The sequence below is a fragment of the Ranitomeya imitator genome, chromosome 2 (genome assembly GCF_032444005.1).
Source record: "Ranitomeya imitator isolate aRanImi1 chromosome 2, aRanImi1.pri, whole genome shotgun sequence".
Classification (NCBI taxonomy): Eukaryota; Metazoa; Chordata; class Amphibia; order Anura; family Dendrobatidae; genus Ranitomeya; species Ranitomeya imitator.
In genome coordinates, this window is record NC_091283.1 from 209,062,505 (window position 1) to 209,082,296 (window position 19,792).

At 41.5% G+C, this 19,792-nt stretch overlaps 1 protein-coding gene across 4 annotated transcripts in view; it reads right to left on the reverse strand.

Moving 5' to 3' along the window:
* The window catches only part of TNC (tenascin C), a 167,170-nt gene that overhangs the window by 69,397 nt on the left and 77,981 nt on the right, over positions 1 to 19,792 (reverse strand). The window contains exons 9-13 of one of the 4 annotated variants that reach the window (XM_069748548.1): positions 19,621 to 19,710; positions 19,274 to 19,534; positions 14,796 to 15,068; positions 13,012 to 13,284; positions 9,534 to 9,806 (exon numbers count right to left, since the gene is read on the reverse strand). In XM_069748548.1, coding sequence (XP_069604649.1) covers positions 9,534 to 9,806; positions 13,012 to 13,284; positions 14,796 to 15,068; positions 19,274 to 19,534; positions 19,621 to 19,710 — 1,170 coding nt within the window. The remainder of the gene's footprint in view (positions 1 to 9,533; positions 9,807 to 13,011; positions 13,285 to 14,795; positions 15,069 to 19,273; positions 19,535 to 19,620; positions 19,711 to 19,792) is intronic. The other 3 variants (XM_069748549.1, XM_069748550.1, XM_069748551.1) reach the window with 3 other exon arrangements.

Sequence of the window (19,792 nt, forward strand, 5' to 3'; positions counted from 1 at the left end):
ACCCCCACAGCGTGCCGGTGTCCCCGCCTGCTCAGGCCCCCCAGCACTCGGCGCCGAGCGGGTCAGAGGCAGTATGGGGACGCAGGATGGAGCAGCACATAAGGATGGGGACGCAGGATGGAGCAGCACATAAGGATGGGGACGCAGGATGGAGCAGCACATAAGGATGGGGACGCAGGATGGAGCAGCACATAAGGATGGGGACGCAGGATGGAGCAGGACATAAGGATGGGGACGCAGGATGGAGCAGCACATAAGGATGGGGACGCAGGATGGAGCAGCACATAAGGATGGGGACGCAGGATGGAGCAGCACATAAGGATGGGGACGCAGGATGGAGCAGCACATAAGGATGGGGACGCAGGATGCAGCAGCACATAAGGATGGGGACGCAGGATGGAGCAGCACATAACAGTATGGGGACGCAGGATGGAGCAGCACATAACAGTATGGGGACGCAGGATGGAGCAGCACATAACAGGATGGGGACGCAGGATGGAGCAGCACATAAGGATGGGGACGCAGGATGGAGCAGTACATAAGGATGGGGACGCAGGATGGGAGCAGCACATAAGGATGGGGACGCAGGATGGAGCAGCACATAACAGGATGGGGACGCAGGATGGAGCAGCACATAAGGATGGGGACGCAGGATGGGAGCAGCACATAAGGATGGGGACGCAGGATGGAGCAGCACATAACAGGATGGGGACGCAGGATGGAGCAGCACATAAGGATGGGGACGCAGGATGGGAGCAGCACATAAGGATGGGGACGCAGGATGCAGCATGAACATAAGGATGGGGACGCAGGATGCAGCATGAACATAAGGATGGGGACGCAGGATGCAGCAGCACATAAGGATGGGGACGCAGGATGCAGCATGAACATAAGGATGGGGACGCAGGATGGGAGCAGCACATAAGGATGGGGACGCAGGATGCAGCAGCACATAAGGATGGGGACGCAGGATGCAGCATGAACATAAGGATGGGGACGCAGGATGGGAGCAGCACATAAGGATGGGGACGCAGGATGCAGCAGCACATAAGGATGGGGACGCAGGATGGAGCAGCACATAAGGATGGGGACGCAGGATGGAGCAGCACATAAGGATGGGGACGCAGGATGCAGCATGAACATAAGGATGGGGACGCAGGATGCAGCATGAACATAAGGATGGGGACGCAGGATGCAGCAGCACATAAGGATGGGGACGCAGGATGCAGCATGAACATAAGGATGGGGACGCAGGATGCAGCAGCACATAAGGATGGGGACGCAGGATGCAGCAGCACATAAGGATGGGGACGCAGGATGGAGCAGCACATAAGGATAGGGACGCAGGATGGGAGCAGCACATAAGGATGGGGACGCAGGATGGAGCAGCACATAAGGATGGGGACGCAGGATGCTGCAGCACATAAGGATGGGGACGCAGGATGCAGCAGCACATAAGGATGGGGATGCAGGATGCAGCAGCACATAAGGATGGGGACGCAGGATGGAGCAGCGCATGACAGGATGGGGACGCATGATGGAGCAGCGCATGACAGGATGGGGACGCAGGATGGAGCAGCACATGACAGGATGGGGACGCAGGATGGGAGCAGCGCATCACAGGATGGGAGCAGCGCATCACAGGATGGGGACGCAGGATGGGAGCAGCGCATGACAGGATGGGGACGCAGGATGGGAGCAGCGCATGACAGGAAAGGGAACGCAGGATGGAGCAGCACATGACAGGATGGGGACGCAGGATGGAGCAGCGCATGACAGGATGGGGACGCAGGATGGAGCAGCACATGACAGGATGGGGACGCAGGATGGAGCAGCGCATGACAGGATGGGGACGCAGGATGGAGCAGCACATACCATGATGGAGACAACATACCAATATAAATGCTCGCCACCCGGGCGTAGAACGGGTTCAATAGCTAGTATCTATATATAGATATATATATACTTGCACTTTTTAAATTATTGTTATGCTATATTTTGATATTCTGAATTCTTGTCCCAATTTTAGAACAAGAAATGTACAAATAAATTGTTCCTCATTACATTTTTATTTATTAACCCCTTCCCCCCGCGGCCCTTTTTCGTTTTTGTGTTTTCGTTTTTCGCTCCCCTCCTTCCCAGAGCCATAACTATTTTATTTTTCTGTCAATATGGTCATGTGACGGCTTATTTTTTTGTAGAACGAGTTGTACTTTTGAACGACACCATTGGTTTTACCATGTCTTGTACTAGAAAACGGGAAAAACATTCCAAGTGTGGTGAAATTGCAAAAAAAGTGCAATCCCACATTTGTTTTTTGATTGGCTTTTTTGCTAGCTTCACTCAATGCTAAAACTGACCTGCCATCATGATTCTCCAGGTCATTACGAGTTCATAGACACCAAACATGTCTAGGTTATTTTTTATCTAAGTGGTGAAAAAAAATTCAAAGCTTTGCTAAAGAAAAAAAAAAACGCCATTTTCCGATACCCATAGCGTCTCCATTTTTCGTGATCTGGGGTCGGGTGAGGGCTTATTTTTCTATTGATCGTCCGTTATTGCATTTTAATGCAATGTCGTGGCGACCCAAAAAACTTAATTCGGGTGTTTCGAATTTTTTTCTCGCTGCGCCGTTTAGCGATCAGGTTAATGATTTATTTTTATTGATAGATCGGGCAATTCTGAACGCGACGATACCAAATATGTTTAGGTTTGATTTTTTTTATATTGTTTTATTTTGGATGGGGCGAAAGGAGGTTGATTTAAACTTTTATATTATTTTTATTTTTTTTCATATTTTTAAAAACATTTTTTTTTACTTTTGCCATGCTTCAATAGTCTCCATGGGAGGTTAGAAGCTGGCACCACTCGATCAGCACTGCTACATAGCAGCAATCATCAGATCGCTGCTGTGTAGCTGAAATGGAGGCGCTCACAGCAGGCCGGCATCAGTGCCAATAGAGGTCTCAAGGACCTCTATGCTTACCATCCTGATCCATCGCCGACTCCCGATCATATGACGGGGGTCGGCGATGGGCTCATTTCCGGCCGCGTGGCCGGAAGCGGTAGTTAAATGCCACTGTCAGCGTTTGACAGCAGGATTTAACAGGTTAAGAGTGGCAGGTGAATGGCGATTTCACCTGCCGCTATTGAGCGCACATGTCAGCTGTTCAAAACAGCAGACATGTCGCGACTTTGATGTGGGCTCACCGCCGGAGCCCACATCAAAGCAGGGGACCAAAAATGCGACGTACTGGTACGGCACATGTCGGGAAGGGGTTAAAGAATTGTTTCGTCATAGACCCCTGAGCTAAAATGAGAGATTGCGCCCAAGCTCCAGCAAACAAATAATGGATCATATATTAAGAGAAAAACCAAAGTTGTTTCACCTTTTATATCCATATGCTCTTGTAGGAACCATAGATAAGAATTGTACTGATGAGACAAAATATTTATTCTAGGTACATTGATTACATTCCAGTGTGGAAATGATCAAAGAATTCTATGCAAATCTGCCGCCATTGCAGAAGATTGCATTAATCCTTTATCACAACAGAATGACGTTACTTCTGACAGCGACACTATCAGTTTCAATCAGTGTTCTGCACAGAATGGTCTGTCCGATTACAAATGACTATGGTGGATAATTTTTGGACCATTTTTATTAATTTAAAAAAACTTGAAAACTTTGTAGGTGCAGTTATTAAATGGGCTCTTGGTTATTATCACTTGTATCACATGTGTTTCTGTGGTGAAGTCACTTTGACAATGTTTGGATACAGTACTAGGAGACCCCAGAGTGTTATGCACATATTTTCAGGGCAACTTTTCTGTTATGCCTGGAATCCATCGGGAATCTTTTTTCATTGCAAATTTAAATTTTGGGGAAAAATTTGCTTACCCTGACAAATTTGAATTTCAAAATCATCTCTATTCTAATACCAATTACCACTGGCAAAGAAACCAAAGCTATAAAAAAATAAAACAGCGCCTTGGGCAGTGATTGCGCAGTTGAGGAGTCAGAAGTAAAATAAACACGTTATTATCAGCAACAATTTGTGACTTTGCTCACCACAATATCCCAATAATTATGTCATAAATTATGAGCATGTATTATGGGGGCCCATGTGAAATGTACATTTGAATGCGTATCCACATCTATGGATTCCTCTTGAACCTTTATTTGGCTTTTCTTAGTATATAATTTTGCTAAAGCCACAAATATATAATTTACTATCCAGTTAAAAAATAACAAATTAGTAACTTAGCATGTTGACCACAAGGTCCTTGTTCCCCAGGTCGGCCTGTAATTCTTCGGAATGTTCTTTGCCATTGCTGCAACGGTCTGCACTTTTTTTTTCTTAATTGAAAATTTATGGGCTGAACACAATTCAATTATCTTCACATTCCTGGTTAAGAACACCATTAGCATCTTTAGTTGCTAAGTTAGAAGAACCGTAAGGCTTTCTAAGACCATGAGAACAATGAGCCTTTATGTTGACAAGAGCCACCAGTAAGACTTGAGGGTTTGCTTTATTACTAAGTAATAGCAGTGCCGTCCTGTAAAGATTTCTCTCATCGTGTTATGAATGACTAAACGTGATACCTAAGTAACTTTTAGGAAAATAAATAGTTTCTACCAATTTGAGTCTATCTTTAAAGCAATAGAATACCACTAAAAGTCTTCATTCGGCTGTATTCATGACTGTTTAATAAGTCTATAGTGCAACTTCTGTTCTAGTAAGGCACTGTCGAAGGTGTTTGCCATGAGTCTCGGAACAGGCATCGCTGCCCATGAAAAACTGACCATAGTGCCGAAGGGCTGATATTGGATATTGATAAGTACAGCAACTGTATGGCTGATAGAAGAGGATATAGCCTCCTGACTAGTGATGAACGAGTGTGCTTGTTACTTGGGTTTTCCGAGCATGCTTGGGTGGTCTCCGAGTATTTTGGACGTGCTCATAGATTATGCTTGAGTCGCCGCAGCTCCATGATTGGCGGCTGGTGGACAACCTGAATTCATGTGGGGAGTCCCTAAGAAACAGGCAACCCTCACATGTATTCAGGCTGTCTAACAGCCGCAAATCATGGAGCTGCAGGGTCTCAAACATAATCTACAAGTGCGCTCAAGATACCGAAGGACACCCGAGCATGCTCGGAAAACGCGAGCAACGAGCATACTCGCTCTTCCCTACTCCTGACCTTAGCGTTGAGGAAAAATGTAATTTTTTTTTCTATTCTAGATTGATAAAGTAGAATTGAGTCAATGTATCCCTGTCCATTTTTAATAAAGGGGTTGTCTTGTAAGACGTGCAAGAGGAAACTTCTCTACTAGTTGGGATAGGGGTAGCAATATTTTACATCGTTTTCCTTATTCTTATGATCATTATTATTTTTCGTATAAAACAAGAGCAGCACATTATTTGTTGTGTGTCATATTACTGTCCCCTTAAAATACAATTTATTACATATACATTAAAAGCAAAATGAACACCCCCAAAAAACAGACAAAAACACAATAATAAGTATATATCGGTTCAAGAAGAGGAACGGGATAAGGCACTATTTAAATAAGGTCCTGACTGATAAAATGCATAGATGGGTAGTCATGATACCTATATACAAGCCTGTTGATTGGTCCTACCTAGCTGCAGAGGTTGACATTCTATATGATACACGAGTATGGCGCCTCCACTCAAGAATCCGCCTCGGAATCTCTATCATCTAGAATACTGATGGCAGACAAATGTCTATAAATTAATCAAATGTAACTAATAGAATACTGAGAGGGAAAAGATAAGCAGGCAGTATGGGAACAATGACGGCATAATAGGCAAATGATTCCTCATAGAAAAAATATACATAAATGTGTACTTATCCATTCATGCCATAAGTCTTGACCCATTTCTCCATTGGATCATGGTTCCTCAGGAGGAAGGAGACTGCATTGTATTGGATACATTTGGCTAATTTATAGACATTTCTCTGCCATCAGTATCCTAGATAATATGGATTCCATGGGTGGTTTAACGTAAGCCTACACTGAGCTTGAGCACCATACCCGTGCATCATGTAGGGTACCAACTAGTCATGAGCGAGTGTGCTCGTTATTCGAGTTTTCCGAGCATGCTCGGGAGTTCTCTGAGTATTTTGGGCATGCTCGGAGATTATGTTTGTGTCCTCGTGCCATGATTTGCAGCTGCTAAACAGCCTGACCACATGCAGGAATTGCCGTGTTTGTTAGGGAATCCCCACATGTACACAGGCTGTCTAGCAGCCGCAAATCATACAGCTGTGGCGACACAAACATAATCTCGGAGCACACCCAAAATACTCGGAGACCACCCGAGCGTGCTTGGAAATCTCGAATAACGAGCACACTCGCTCATCTCTAGTGCCAACCTCTGCGGTTAGGTAGGACTAATCAATGGGCTTGTATTTATGGTACTGTTACTTGGTATGACTCATCTTTGCCTAGAATATATCAGGCCCTTATATTAGTAGTGTCTTATCCGGATCCGCTTCCTGGACCGATATATACCTGTTATTGTGTTTTTGTCTGTTTGTTTTGTGGTTCTTTTTGTTTTTAACATATATCTTTAAAATTGTATTTTAATGGCATTTACATGTTAGGCTTTGTTGGATGATCCTCTCATTACCAATTTATTATTAACCTGTCATATCATTGTCTTAAAAAATATATCTTGGTAATGATGACTGGAAAGGACATGCTTGGCATGGGGTGTAACTATCTGACCACCATGTTCAGCAAAGAGTCAGCAGCTAGCATGTGAAGGAGTGTAGCCCCATATTTTAAAAACGTGCTTTTCGAGCCAAGTCTAGGCACGCGTGAGATGCCTCTGGGGTGTGTCAGCAGCAGCCTATGTGTGGAGGACCAGAATTGGTCAAGTGACCAAATGGAAGTCATCGAGCTGGTGACCGAAAGTAGCAATGATCCCAAACAGAGGTAGGTTTCCACTTGGGGTCGTAGGTAAATCTTAAATAGTGAAGAGCACGGAAAGAGTTGGTAGGGTCAAACTCTACTTTAGTAGATCAAAAGAGGGCGCCATTTTTGACAGCCTTTTAACAGACTTTGTTTTGTTTCTAACTTCAGAAGGGAAGTTAAGCAAATGTTGGGTTCCGTGCCTTCTGTGCCTTTCTGACCACCCAAGAAATCTCCCCGGGGTAATCTTACAACCTCATAAAGACAACCACTATCTATATGTCCTATTGAAACATATGGATACCATAGAGTAAACCCATTCTAAGCCAGGGGTCCAAAGAGCCAGGCATCTCTAAAGAGATTCTTGTCGTGGGAAGTAATTTTTGCAAAAAAAACAAGATGGCATTTCGCAACCAATGAGGAATACGATGATGATTTTGAAAGGGGAATGTTTGGACTGTATGGTTTATGTAGTTATTACAGATTACATACAGCTTATATATGGCGCTGATAGAGCCCCCGGCATGTCTTTTGGCCGCACATTAGAACGCGTTACTTCTATTCTTATTCTTTCCAGCCAGCAGAAGGCCTATGTTTATATCTAGGTAATTGACTGTGTTTACCTCATATTGCATCTAAGTCACTTTTGCCATTTATAGCAAAGAAATGAAGGACTCGCTAACATCTGTAGCTTCTCTTGGTGAGAAATGATTTGGCCTTCTCCTACCAATGACATAAACATTAGGCACTCGCTAATATTATTCCACGCACAACACGTTCATCATTTAATATGACGTTCTCTCAGAGCTTTTCTGCTTTTTGTAACTTCAGCTGTCAAGCAGCAGAGTAACTTGTGACATCTTCAAGGGGCATTATACGCAAGTATTCTGGAGCATCACTAAAATATTTTTGCCATAGCTCATAGATATTTTAATCCAAAGCTGTCTGTCTAGGATACGTATTCATTTATCAAGGTATTCAGCAACATAAAATGCATTTTAGGTCATGAAAATATAATATAAAGGGAATATGTCAGTAACATCAACCCTCCAAACTGCATATATGTGGATACAGGTGTTTAAAAGCTAAATGCATTGACACCTTCATATCTTCTATCTGTTGCTGCATTCTCAAGAAATCAATGTCCTAATACATATGCAAATGAGGCATAACAGAACACACCCTGACTCTCTGTTTTCTGAGGTTATATCCTTACCCAGCATCAGCTTCTTTAGTTTGATTGATAACTCACTGTTTGATTTCCTTTTCTGGCATTTGACATTACACAGACAGTGAGCTATCAATCAAGGTAACAAGGCTAGTGGTGGGCAGGGAAACTACTTTGAGGGTAGAAGTTTGGGAAGTGATCTGTCATGCATTTATCATTTGCATATGAGTTAAAAAGCTAATTTCTCAGGAATGCAGCAACAGTTAAAAGATATAAAGGTGAGGAATTGATTTTACTGACAGATTCCCTTTAAGATTTAGAGAACATAGCATGGTGGAAACATATGTGGGTCCTTTCAAAATTAAAGATAAACATATATTTTGTTTTAAATTATTCTGAATGGACTCAAATAATTTATTGGTTGCCAATAAGTTTGGCTCTAAATGGTCGAGGTCAATTTAAAAAAAACTTTGCATAAATCAAAATAATAAATAGTACAAGGATTATTTAAGAAACTTTGGAATATATCTTATCAGAGGAATCAGCTCCTTTCTTTACTTATGAGCACATTTTTTCCTTCCCCCTGCCTCCTTATTTCATCATTCACTCCAAAAAATTGCTGAAATCCATTTTTGTTAAACCAGATACACTGCCATTTCACTGAGGTTACAAACTTATGGGGAGAGTAGAAGGATAAATGAGGGAGGAGCATTCAGCACAGTGAGAGACCAGACAGTCAAGGGCAGTTGGTGCTGTAGATTTTAACATGAATATTTCACTAAAGTGCTGGATTCACAGTCACACAGCTCAGTACTACTGTAAAATATCTAACATACTTCTGCTGTGCGCTACACAGAGAAATAAGAGCAGGGAATCTTGTGTATGGAAAAGATCATATGATCTAGTCTCCACCCACTAGCATAGAGACAACTGAAAATTAAAGAGAGCCGTTGCAGAGAGGCAAACTGACCAGAACGCAGATCTTATAATGGACATACAAAATGTTATTCCTAGCATAAATGAGACATTAGGTACGCATTATACCTGGATTGGCAATCTACTAGAAACATTACATTTTTCAGGGTGTTTTTCGAATATCCAAAAATCAAATTCACTACATACAACACATTTTTTTCGGTCAGGTCTAGTTTTTCGAGATGATGCCAGCTTAGGCTATAGTGTTCCTTTAAGGCATTTTTCTAATAGGCTTATGTATAAGGTTCGAAAGGCAAGGATGAATACTAAAAAATACACAAAATGAAAACCCTCACTTAAAATGACCTAAAAAAACAATCGTTACACTTAAAAGATGCTAAATAATAATAATAAATTATTTTTTGCTTCCCAGTCACAGTACTCCAATTTTCGTAAGTCACCACCACCATCACCACCACCACCACGTTAACTAAAATGAAATACCTGTTGTTGCCTCTCCTTCAATTGATGGAGAATGCTGACCACTAGAAACACCGTGTAGCTCAATGTCATATTCAGTGCCATCTTTTAATCCTGTCACAACTGTTGAACGTTCACTGCCTGCCACTGATAGTGTAATTGGCTCATACTGCTTTTTGGCATCTCGCATTTTAATGAAAAAGTTGTCAAAACCATTTTCGTCAGCTGTCCATGACAGATGGAAACTGTTCGGGGTAATTTTGGAAACCACGAGGTTTCCGACTTCAGGTTCTGTCTCTGGAAAGAAAAAAACGCCATGGAAGGAAAAAGGAAATTGAAAAGTATTGTTAGTACAGTAGTCCCCTTCTCTTCGGACAAGGTGCTGAGTGATCGACTAAAAGAGGAGCAGCAAAAGGAAATTGAATTTTTGTTTAGAAGGAATGTTCTGAAGATGCAAAACATATTGTGATGTTTCCTACCTAAAAAAAAAAGCAATATTTCACAGTATTACATGAGAAATAACATAAAGACGAATAGAAAAGTGGAGCTATGTAATGTGAAAATATTTTAGACATAATCATCTCACACAATATTTGGCTCTTTCCGAACAAGAATGAGAGCATAGTCAAAGAGGTTGTCTGCTACTTTAACATTGATGACTTATCCTCAAGATAGGTCATCAATGTCTGATTGGTGGGGGTGCTACACCCAACAGCCACGCCGATTACCTGCTCTCGGTGCCGCCGGCTGGTGGAAGTCCTCAGTTACAAAGCTGCTCCGTCCACTGATAGTGGTCGTGCCAGGTACTGCACATATGCCCCTTATTCAAATCACTAGGGGGCAGTTGTTCAGTACCCAGTCAATGCTGCTATCAGTAGACAGATAGAACCGCTCTGTAACCGAACACTTCCGGCAGTCACTGGCAACGAGAACAGCTGATCGGCGAGGGTCTGGGTGTCGCACCCCCACCGATCAGACATTGATGACCTATCCTAAGAATAGGCCATCAATGTTAAAGTAGGGGACAACCTCTTTAAGCTTAAGTCTAAATCCTCATGTACTACTACTTTGTGTACCTCCATATGGTGCTCTGTATAACATAATACTACAAGTTTATTCTCTCCTTAAATCTAAGGTTTTATGGGAGAATAGTTATGTAATATGGACTTTTTTTTGCAAGATCAAATGAAATCCCACTAAAACAACTGTACATTTCTTTATAAAATTACAGGCATATTGATAATTATGGATTGATATAACTGTATGTGTGCCATTCCCACACCATGACTGTTTGGACTCATGATGACTCTCAGGTTTATGTGTTTCCCAATATACTGTATTTATTGATATGTTAAAGGATTGGTCCGGCACCTTAAATGTATTTTCTAATTATCTATCCTTTCACCATAAGCACTTTTGTAATTTACTTTATTACACAACACTGTACACTTTTCCCTATCTAGCTAGACCCTTATTGTGTTTATTTTACGTCACTTCCTGTGACGTTTTATAAAAGAGGCGTCTCAAACTGGACATGATAGGAAGCTGGGGCTGCACTTACTCACTGCAGCATCCATCGTCCAACAAGGCATCACCAAGGGGGTAGCGCTGCTGCTACTCACTACATTCTTGCATTGCTGCCCCCTCTGTGGACATCCTGCATTAATGCTGATAGACACTATTAGAGATGTGAATGCAGTGTCCACACTTTGCTTTTATCTGCACTGCCACCATAGTTTTTGTTAAAGGAGATGTTATCAGGGGGTGGAGATTGAAACAAAGAGTGAAACTAGTGCTGCCCAACAGCTTCTAGCACCACCCTCAAACGAATCATCAGTCATTGGTAGATAAAGAAGCAGGTAGTGACACCAGCTCCTGATTCATTTGAGGGAGGTGATAGAAGCTGTGGGGTGACACTGATGTCACTCACTGCTTGTATTGCTGTCCACTACTGACTGCTTTTCACAGTTAGAAACTGCAGCAGAGATAGAAGCAGGGTGCCGGCGCTGCACTCACATCTCCAGCAGTGTCCATCACCCAGGATCCAGGATGTCTTCAGAGAGGGCGGCGATCCAATGACTGGTGAGTAGCTGCAGCACAGCCCTCTGATGACATCCTGTTCCAGGAGGGGCTATAGATGCTGATAGGAGTGAATGCAGCCCCCCGTGACATCACAATTGAGACTCCTCTCAAACTAAATGTTACAAAAAGTGAAGTAAAATAAACACATTTAGGGATTAGCTAAGTAAGTTTATGTGATGGTGTTGGCTTGGGAAAGGTGAAGGAAGGATGAGGTGGGGCATTTCTGTATAACTTCAAGAAGTTAAAATCAGTTTGGCTTTTTAAATTGTGTATTGAATTTTTTATATGATGATTGTGTCTATTATTCTCATATTCACAGCTGCACATTTACAAGTAGGGAAGAAACATAAAGCGAACATACACAGACATAAACGAAAAAGGACAGTTTCTACCTGGGCAAAATGAAAAATAGTCCTACAATATACAACAATTTAAAAAACAACCACTACTTGAGTCTAATAGCAGATTTATTCTCTTAATGGGAAGAGACTGTAAGCTTTAAAGTGTAATTCATTATCATTTTTCATTTAATTATGGATCAGCCTTTGCAAAGTAATGAATTTTTGTAACATACAGGGTGATTCGCTCGCTATTTTGCCAGGAAAAAATTCTGTAACTTCTAAAAGAGAAGGTCGAGCAGACTGAAATTTGGACTGTAAGTTAATGATGAGCGAACAGTAGACTGCTTGAGTGCTCGGTACTTGCATCGAACACTTTGAACTGCTCGGGTGTTCGATTCGAGTAGCTAGCACAATGTACATCAATGAAGCAGACGAGTATTTTTCCAGCAGATCTGTACTCAATTGGAGGTGATAAAGAGATATATCTTGGCTTTAGTGCTGAACATCTCAGGGACCCGAACACTCGAGCGCAATGCAATACTCAGCACTGCTGGGTAGTTGATTGAGCACCCAATGCTTACCCTCACAATTCCCAATCTGATGACTGGTCCCCCTGGTCTTTACTTCCTGGTCTTGTCTTGACCCTTGACAATAAATGCCTCCTCGTCCAATTATTGGCTAAGAACGGTCCCCGTTTTGGCCAATTACTGGACATTGCACACCATTTTATTGAGTTTGGAAGGCACCAAGAAGTATAGGCATGAGGAACAGGTTAAGCATCAGAATGGGAGATGCAAGTTATTGATGAGGATGAGTGTTACTCCTTTTATCCATTTTTTTTAGTCCTTTCAAAAATAATAAGTTGTAGTCCCTTGCCTAATCCATTTAATGAATCCCAGCATTGAAATGTATTAAATTTCCCAAAACTAGATGCAAAATTTATTACATGTTTTGTCTATATAAGAACTTAGGACAACACGAATGGTCAACAGACAGGACAAACAACAATGAGAAGCCAAAAGCAAAATTCTCTGTAAGAAAGAAAAGGTATATCCAACGATGGCTGGAAAATCTTATACCTGTAGACACTGAAGTGCTAATAGGTTGTGTAGGTTGATCGCGGACAATGCCATAGAGGTAGATGGTGTAATCAGTGTTGGGCAATAACCCTGAGATAGGAGTATTCCTGAGATCACCAGATACATTTAATTTCACTGGCTCCAATAACCTTTCTGCATCAACGATTTCTAGAACAAATCCATCAAAGTCATCTTGTGTGGTTGTCCAGGACAAGTCAAAGCCTTTGGGTGTTACATTGGTGATGGACAAGTTGTCTACTTCTGGCTTGTTTTCTGGGCAAGAAAAAATGTAATTTGGTTAATCAAAGACTAATCCGGCAATACTCACAAGGATGTATATTCAGCAGCCCAAAACCCTACCACAAGATGGATGCAGAAGTACTGTCTTTTTCAGTTTAAAGCTGGAGGCCAAGATAAAGTGAAGAGGTTCATCTCAAACAAAAAAAGCAGTTTTGTTTTTCAACTTCCGCATGCTTACAGGTATTGTGTGATAAATCATGCACTGTAAAGCAGTGAGTGTAAATGAAAGAAGCTGGTGAATGATGAAGCAGTGGACATATTGGCATTGGGCCACTTTAGATATGATATGCAATACAGTAGATGAACCATGAAGATGAAAGTGACGCAGATTGAAAATTTCATTTTTTTACCTCTCTTATATCTCTGATATTGAAATGCTATTTTTTTTACTTTAAAGAGCATTTGCCAGTAGGAGCTACCCTCCAAACCTGTCTATATGAGCATGCAGGTCATGGAAAGTTGAGTAAAATGACACCTTGATATCTGCAATACAATGTCTTATTCGAGAGAAAATCACATTTGTATTACTATGCAAATGAGCTGCTGAGATCTATGGGTTAGACATAGATCTTTTGAAGAATCTTCTTCCAGAGATTTTAATGAAAGAAGGAGTTACCAGTGTGAGCCATGTAATAACTGACAGTCCACTCTCCTCATCTACATATCTCACACTGGTAACTCTTCCTTTCATTTACAATAATCTCTGGAGGCAGATCCTCAAGGAGATCTATGTCTGGCCCATAGATCTTAGCAACTCATTTACATGTTAAGAAAAATATAGATGTCTCTGGAATATGTATGATCTTGACTAAATGGAGAGATGAAAGATAAAAATGTATCTGGTCTTCTATTTTTTAGGGCTCAAACTCAGATGATACCCTTTAGATTAGGAATACATGGTGATTCTTTTCAATACACCAAGTCCCAGCCAAGTTCCGTAGAATTTTTGCAACATTTCATGTGATAATTTTATTGGCTGCATGGTGACTTGTTGTTTTTTTCAGTCACTTGGGTCATGGATGTAGATCACACCAAGGACAACATCTGCAAAGAGTTTGTATGTTCTCCCCATGTTTAAGCTTCTCCGGTTTCCTCCCACATTCCAAAGACATACTGATAGGGGATCTAGATTAAGATCCTCAATGGGGACAGTGATAAAAAATGTCCATAAAGCGTTGTGGAATTAATGGCGCTATGTAAAAGAATAAAATATATAATTTTAGGGGTTGAATTTGGCGGTAAAAATTAGGCAAATTCTACCTAGGTTGCAAGAAGAAAGGTATTGTTATTACTATTGCTAGTAATTCAGATGTACCAATGGAAGCTTCTAATATTCCTAAGGTTTTTCTTTTAAAGAAATAGCTAGAGAAGGCAGAAAGGATGAAGGCGGTGAAGCAAGTGACAATCTTTCGATGATGCAACGTGGATTGTGGGCAGCTTATGGGGCAGTGATGGCAAGACCGTTCCGAAACATTCCGAGGTACCTGTGACAGCTTCACCAAACAGAGGTTTAGTATTAGATCCATGAACTACACCATATAAAGTAATTTGATAATTTGAAGCCGGATTCAGATCCGGCACTTCCAAAGAGCGAAGTTCTCCAGGTACCACAATGGTTTTTGTGTCTTCTTCATCTTCACTGTCTTTTATCTCAATCACAAATTTCTCATAGCTGTTGTCTGGAGCTGCCCACGTGAGTTTGAAGGAATCCCAGTCTACTTGGGACACCAACAGGTTGCCCAGCTCTTGAGGCGCTTCTGAAAATGTGTTCCAATTATTAGTCAGAATTTAGAATAATGTGATTATCAGAACAGATCAACTATTCACTTGTGAAATAAAATGAAAAAAAAAAAAAATGACTTAGGCAGTTGTGTCATTTCTCCTTATGGAGAGTGACACACCATTTCTGGCTTGTCGAGGTAAGGAGGCTTATTCGCCGTGCAATGCTCCTCTGGGAAATATAATATGCAAATTGCCTCTTCTGAGAAAGAGAGGACTTAAACTCTATAGCACCACCTGTTGGAACTAGCGATCCTATAAGTCAAAATCAACCCTTTAAACGAGTCGTGCAATATGACTTAGGATAAAAGCCAAATCAGTATCTCAATTTGCAAATGCGAATGCGAATTGAGATACTGATTTGGCTTTTATCCTAAGTCATATTGCACGACTCGTTTAAAGGGTTGATTGTGACTTGTAGGATCGCTACTTCCAACAGGTGGCGCTATAGAATTTAAGTCCTCTTTTTCTCAGAAGAGGCAATTTGCATATTAGGCAGTTGTGGACTTTTTAAAGGGACTCTGTCACCATATTTGTGCCATCTAATCTGATAGGAACATAATGTAGAGCCAGAGAGCCTGATTTCAGTGATGTGTCACTTATCGGGCTGCTTGCTATAGTTTTGATAAAACCATTGTTTTATCAGCAGGAGATATCGCTAGAGGACTCGTAAACCTGCTGCCATGTAGTCCTACCACGCCCCCTTCACTGATTGGCAGCTTTCTGCCAATGTATAGTATTAACACAAAAAACAGCCAATCAGTGGTGTGGGCGGTGTTACTTAGCGCTCAACTGCAGCCGATAAAACTTTGATTATATCAAATCTACAGCAAGCAGCCCACTAAGGCTACGTTCACATTGGCGTTCCGCCAATGTGCGTCGCTGTTGCGCCGGCGACGCAGCGGCGACGCAGCGGCGACGCGCCCCTATGTTTAACATAGGGGACGCGTGCGTTTTTTGGGTGGCGTTTTTTGACACTTGCGTCGTTTACGACGCTAGCGTCGGACGCAAGAAAATGCAACAAGTTGCATTTTCTGTGCGTCCGATTCTCGTCAAAAAACGACGCACGCGTCGCAAAACGCGCGCGTTTTTGCGTGCGTTTGTGCGCGTTTTTTCGTGCGTCGCGCGTTGCGTCGCCGACGCAGGGCGGCGCAACGCTAGTGTGAATGTAGCCTAAGTGATACATCGCCGGAAACAGGGTCTCAACCTCTAAATTAAGCTACTCCTAGATGGGGGATTAAATCCTGATGACAGATTCTCTTTAAATATTTTCTATAGGAATGATACAAAAGGAATGGGTAAAGATACCTTTACTGTTAAAGAGGTACAAATTTGGGAAGGGTAAGACTTTTTTTCTGGTGATCATCTAGTACAGACATAGCAGAAATCAACATGACATGTTATAACATGTGTAGTGCGGTGCTCATAATCAATAATAACGACCACACTATACATATAGCGTAGCTAGCACGGCATGCTTTGCTACCGGTGGCGCAATTGGCAGCTGCTACATCTGTGCCTGGGTTTACATTCCGTGTTCCTGTATCTCACAGTTGGACCACGTGCCATTATATAGACAACTCTGGTTCTATAAAATCAATGGAGTAGAACCACAAGGGTCGGAGTGTTACATTTTGAAGACAGAATGTGAAAAATGGGTTCAATATGCCAAAAATTAGGCTTGAAACCCTTGGACTTGTATTCTAATAGGTATTCTGAACCTGAAATTTTAGTTCAGGAGTGGAATTTGATACTTTAGTTTTGGAAGTAATGGCACCTACATAGTCAACTGTAGAATAACGTTAAAAGATTAAGAAAAAAGTGTTGAAAGTTAATAGAATCTTAAGGCTTTTCTGAATTGCATTTTTCTCTTCCCAGCTCCCTCGCATAAGGAAGAATTATACGATCGTATGAATAAATAAACCTACACTTTTACGAACACATTCCGCTGTATCATGAATACCAGCATTGTAGTTAAAACTACTCAGTTGGGATTTCCACGCCGGAAAAAAAAAAATCAAGATCGTCTTCCCTAAAACACAAAGAATTGCTTCAAACTCGTTACGACCGTCTTTAAACCTCAATCACTTTTTTTCCACTTGAGCAGTGACTCTCTAAGGACTAGAACCCCCGGGGCACGTTCCTGGAAGAACGATGGATGGATGATCAGCTCTGTTTGATTTGGATAGTCAGTATTTGCCTCACATGATGAATGCATCAAAACCAGATGAAAGACATGAGACCTTTAAACCGGCCCTTTGCCTTCATAGTTTTTCCTTATGTTCAAGTGTTGGGAAATCTCAGCGTGATTCTAAAGACGGAACCAACCAACATTGCTGTTGGTGATATTGATTTCATTTATATTGGCATTTGGCTTTTAGGAAAATTTAATATAGTGGGAAAAATTAATCTGAAAAGTCATGGCATGATTTTGTAATAAATTTACTGGCATGGATAAAGGTCTGAAGGACCCAAGCCATTTTATCAGATTTTTTTTCTCTGATGGCTTAGGACTCTTAGGCAACTATTAACGCAAACCTTTAAACACATCAACCTCAAATATGGTACAAAACGCCACAATGTCTATAAAAATGGAAAAGAATTAGACAAAGGCATCATGTACATGGCAGAACCTATAAGGAAGCACCCGGAATTTTTTCAGCTTGATACTATGGAAAAGGAAGAAATCTTTGTGCCGTCACAGGGAGCCTTTGTAAAGGACATTCACGTCTATAAGAAATGATTCCGATGAGACATGCCACGTATTACTTTGGAAGCAGAGAGTAAGGGAAAATATTATGGCTCTGCACAACTGAGCAAGATTCCTGAGCATTTAGGATCTTCGGTTGTAATGGGTCCAATTATAGCCACCTTAAAGGGAATCTGTCACCAGGCTCTTCTGGGAGCAGAATAATGTAGGTGCAGAAACCCAGATTCCATCAATGTGTCACTTACTTGACTATTTGCTGCAGTTTAGATATAAAACAACAATTTTATGTGCTGCATATTTAGCAGTTCTCTAAATGGTGAGCTCTGTTTAACCCCGCCCACACCACTGATTGGCTGCTTTCTGTGTGCACTGTGCATAAACAGAAAGCTGCCAATCGGTCGAACGGGGTGTGGTTGGACTACCTGGCAGAAGGTTTACTAGTCCTCTAGTGATAATCTCCTGCTGATAAAACAGTGATTTTATCAAAACTACACTAAGTGACACATCGCTGGAATCAGAACATCTGGCCCTACATCATGCTGTTCTTGGATGGGGTAGAAAAAACATGATGAAAGATTCTCTTTAAGTTGCATTTGGAATGTTTACTGTGTCCATTCCTAATCAGTTTGGCTGTTAGTAAGAAGTAAGTTTAATGGGTTGTCAATATTGTTGAACATGGGGCACACCGGGAGTAAGGAGGACTGTGAAGAGCCAGGGGGCAGTGTGTTCTTTATCGGTGGAAAGTTTGGAGCAGTGACATTGCTGCCCCGCAACACAAACTGAAAGCGAAAATAGCTTAGTCTCTGCCATATCAGTAGAGCAAAGTTAATCTTAAGCTATCTGTCCAAGCTTTAGAACAGCACTTACGAGCTCTATAGTAAAGAGCTTGTAAGTGATGCATTTCTTGTCTAGGAGAGTGATCACTGCTGACAGATTGCAGTGGAGGCCAATATCCTTGGCAACAAAGCAGTAAACAATGCAATTAAAAGGTAAATTGATTTTACAAGCCCTTTGCAATTTTGCCCATTTATGATGATAACACAAGCCCATTTAAGCCATTTCACAAACACAAGATAAAACAGGTGGAACCACACTTTACAATTACTGATACATTTACATCAGCTGCAAAACAAAATTCAGATTAGAAGATAAAGGTAAGATGAAAAGAAGCAGAGGTTTATTATCTGTTGTCTGTAGAAGCCAAGATGAGATATTCATGCTCTGCAGGAAAAATGGCTAAAAGTAAATCTGTGAATCGGAAATTCAAGTAGAATGATTATATTTACTTGCTGCATATAAGATGAATGAATCAATGGTAATTAGGAAACAATTCCTGATGTTCAGATATCCTGGAAATGAAAATTCTGGACAGAGACACAATTGTCTACCTTTTTTTCTAAGAAGCGTTGGCCTTATCAGATAACCACAAAGGAAAAATCAACTCTTCCCAAGGTTATATGGTGAGCTACTTACTTGTCCGTCCAATTGCAGAAGCCGGTTTGCTCTTATATCTGCCTTTCTCAGCAACCAATGAAATTTTGTATTCTTGGCCAGGATCTAGCCCAGTCAGTACATAGGTACTGGCATCTCCAGGAACTTGGACTTCTTTCTCCGAATCACCACTGATGTAAGTAAGACGGTAACGGTCAAACTTGGCTACTGGTAGTATCCATTGAAGGTTTAGCGTTGTCTCGGAAGCATCGGTAACTTCCAAGTCTTTGGGGGCGTCTAAATCTAAAACAGTATGTGACATGATTAGTTTCCTCTGTCCATATAGCTGGACTGTTTTTACATTTTCTAATTACTTGACTGTATCTTACCAGTTGCTGCATTGACGGTAGCAGGAGAACTTTCTCTGTCCTGTTTTACGGCTGTTAGCCCAATGCCATATTCAGTGCCTGGTCTCAATCCTAGAAATCAAAAATAGTCATAGATTTCATATATCCGTTTCACCCACATTTTCATTAAGCAAAATGTAATTCGACATGTATA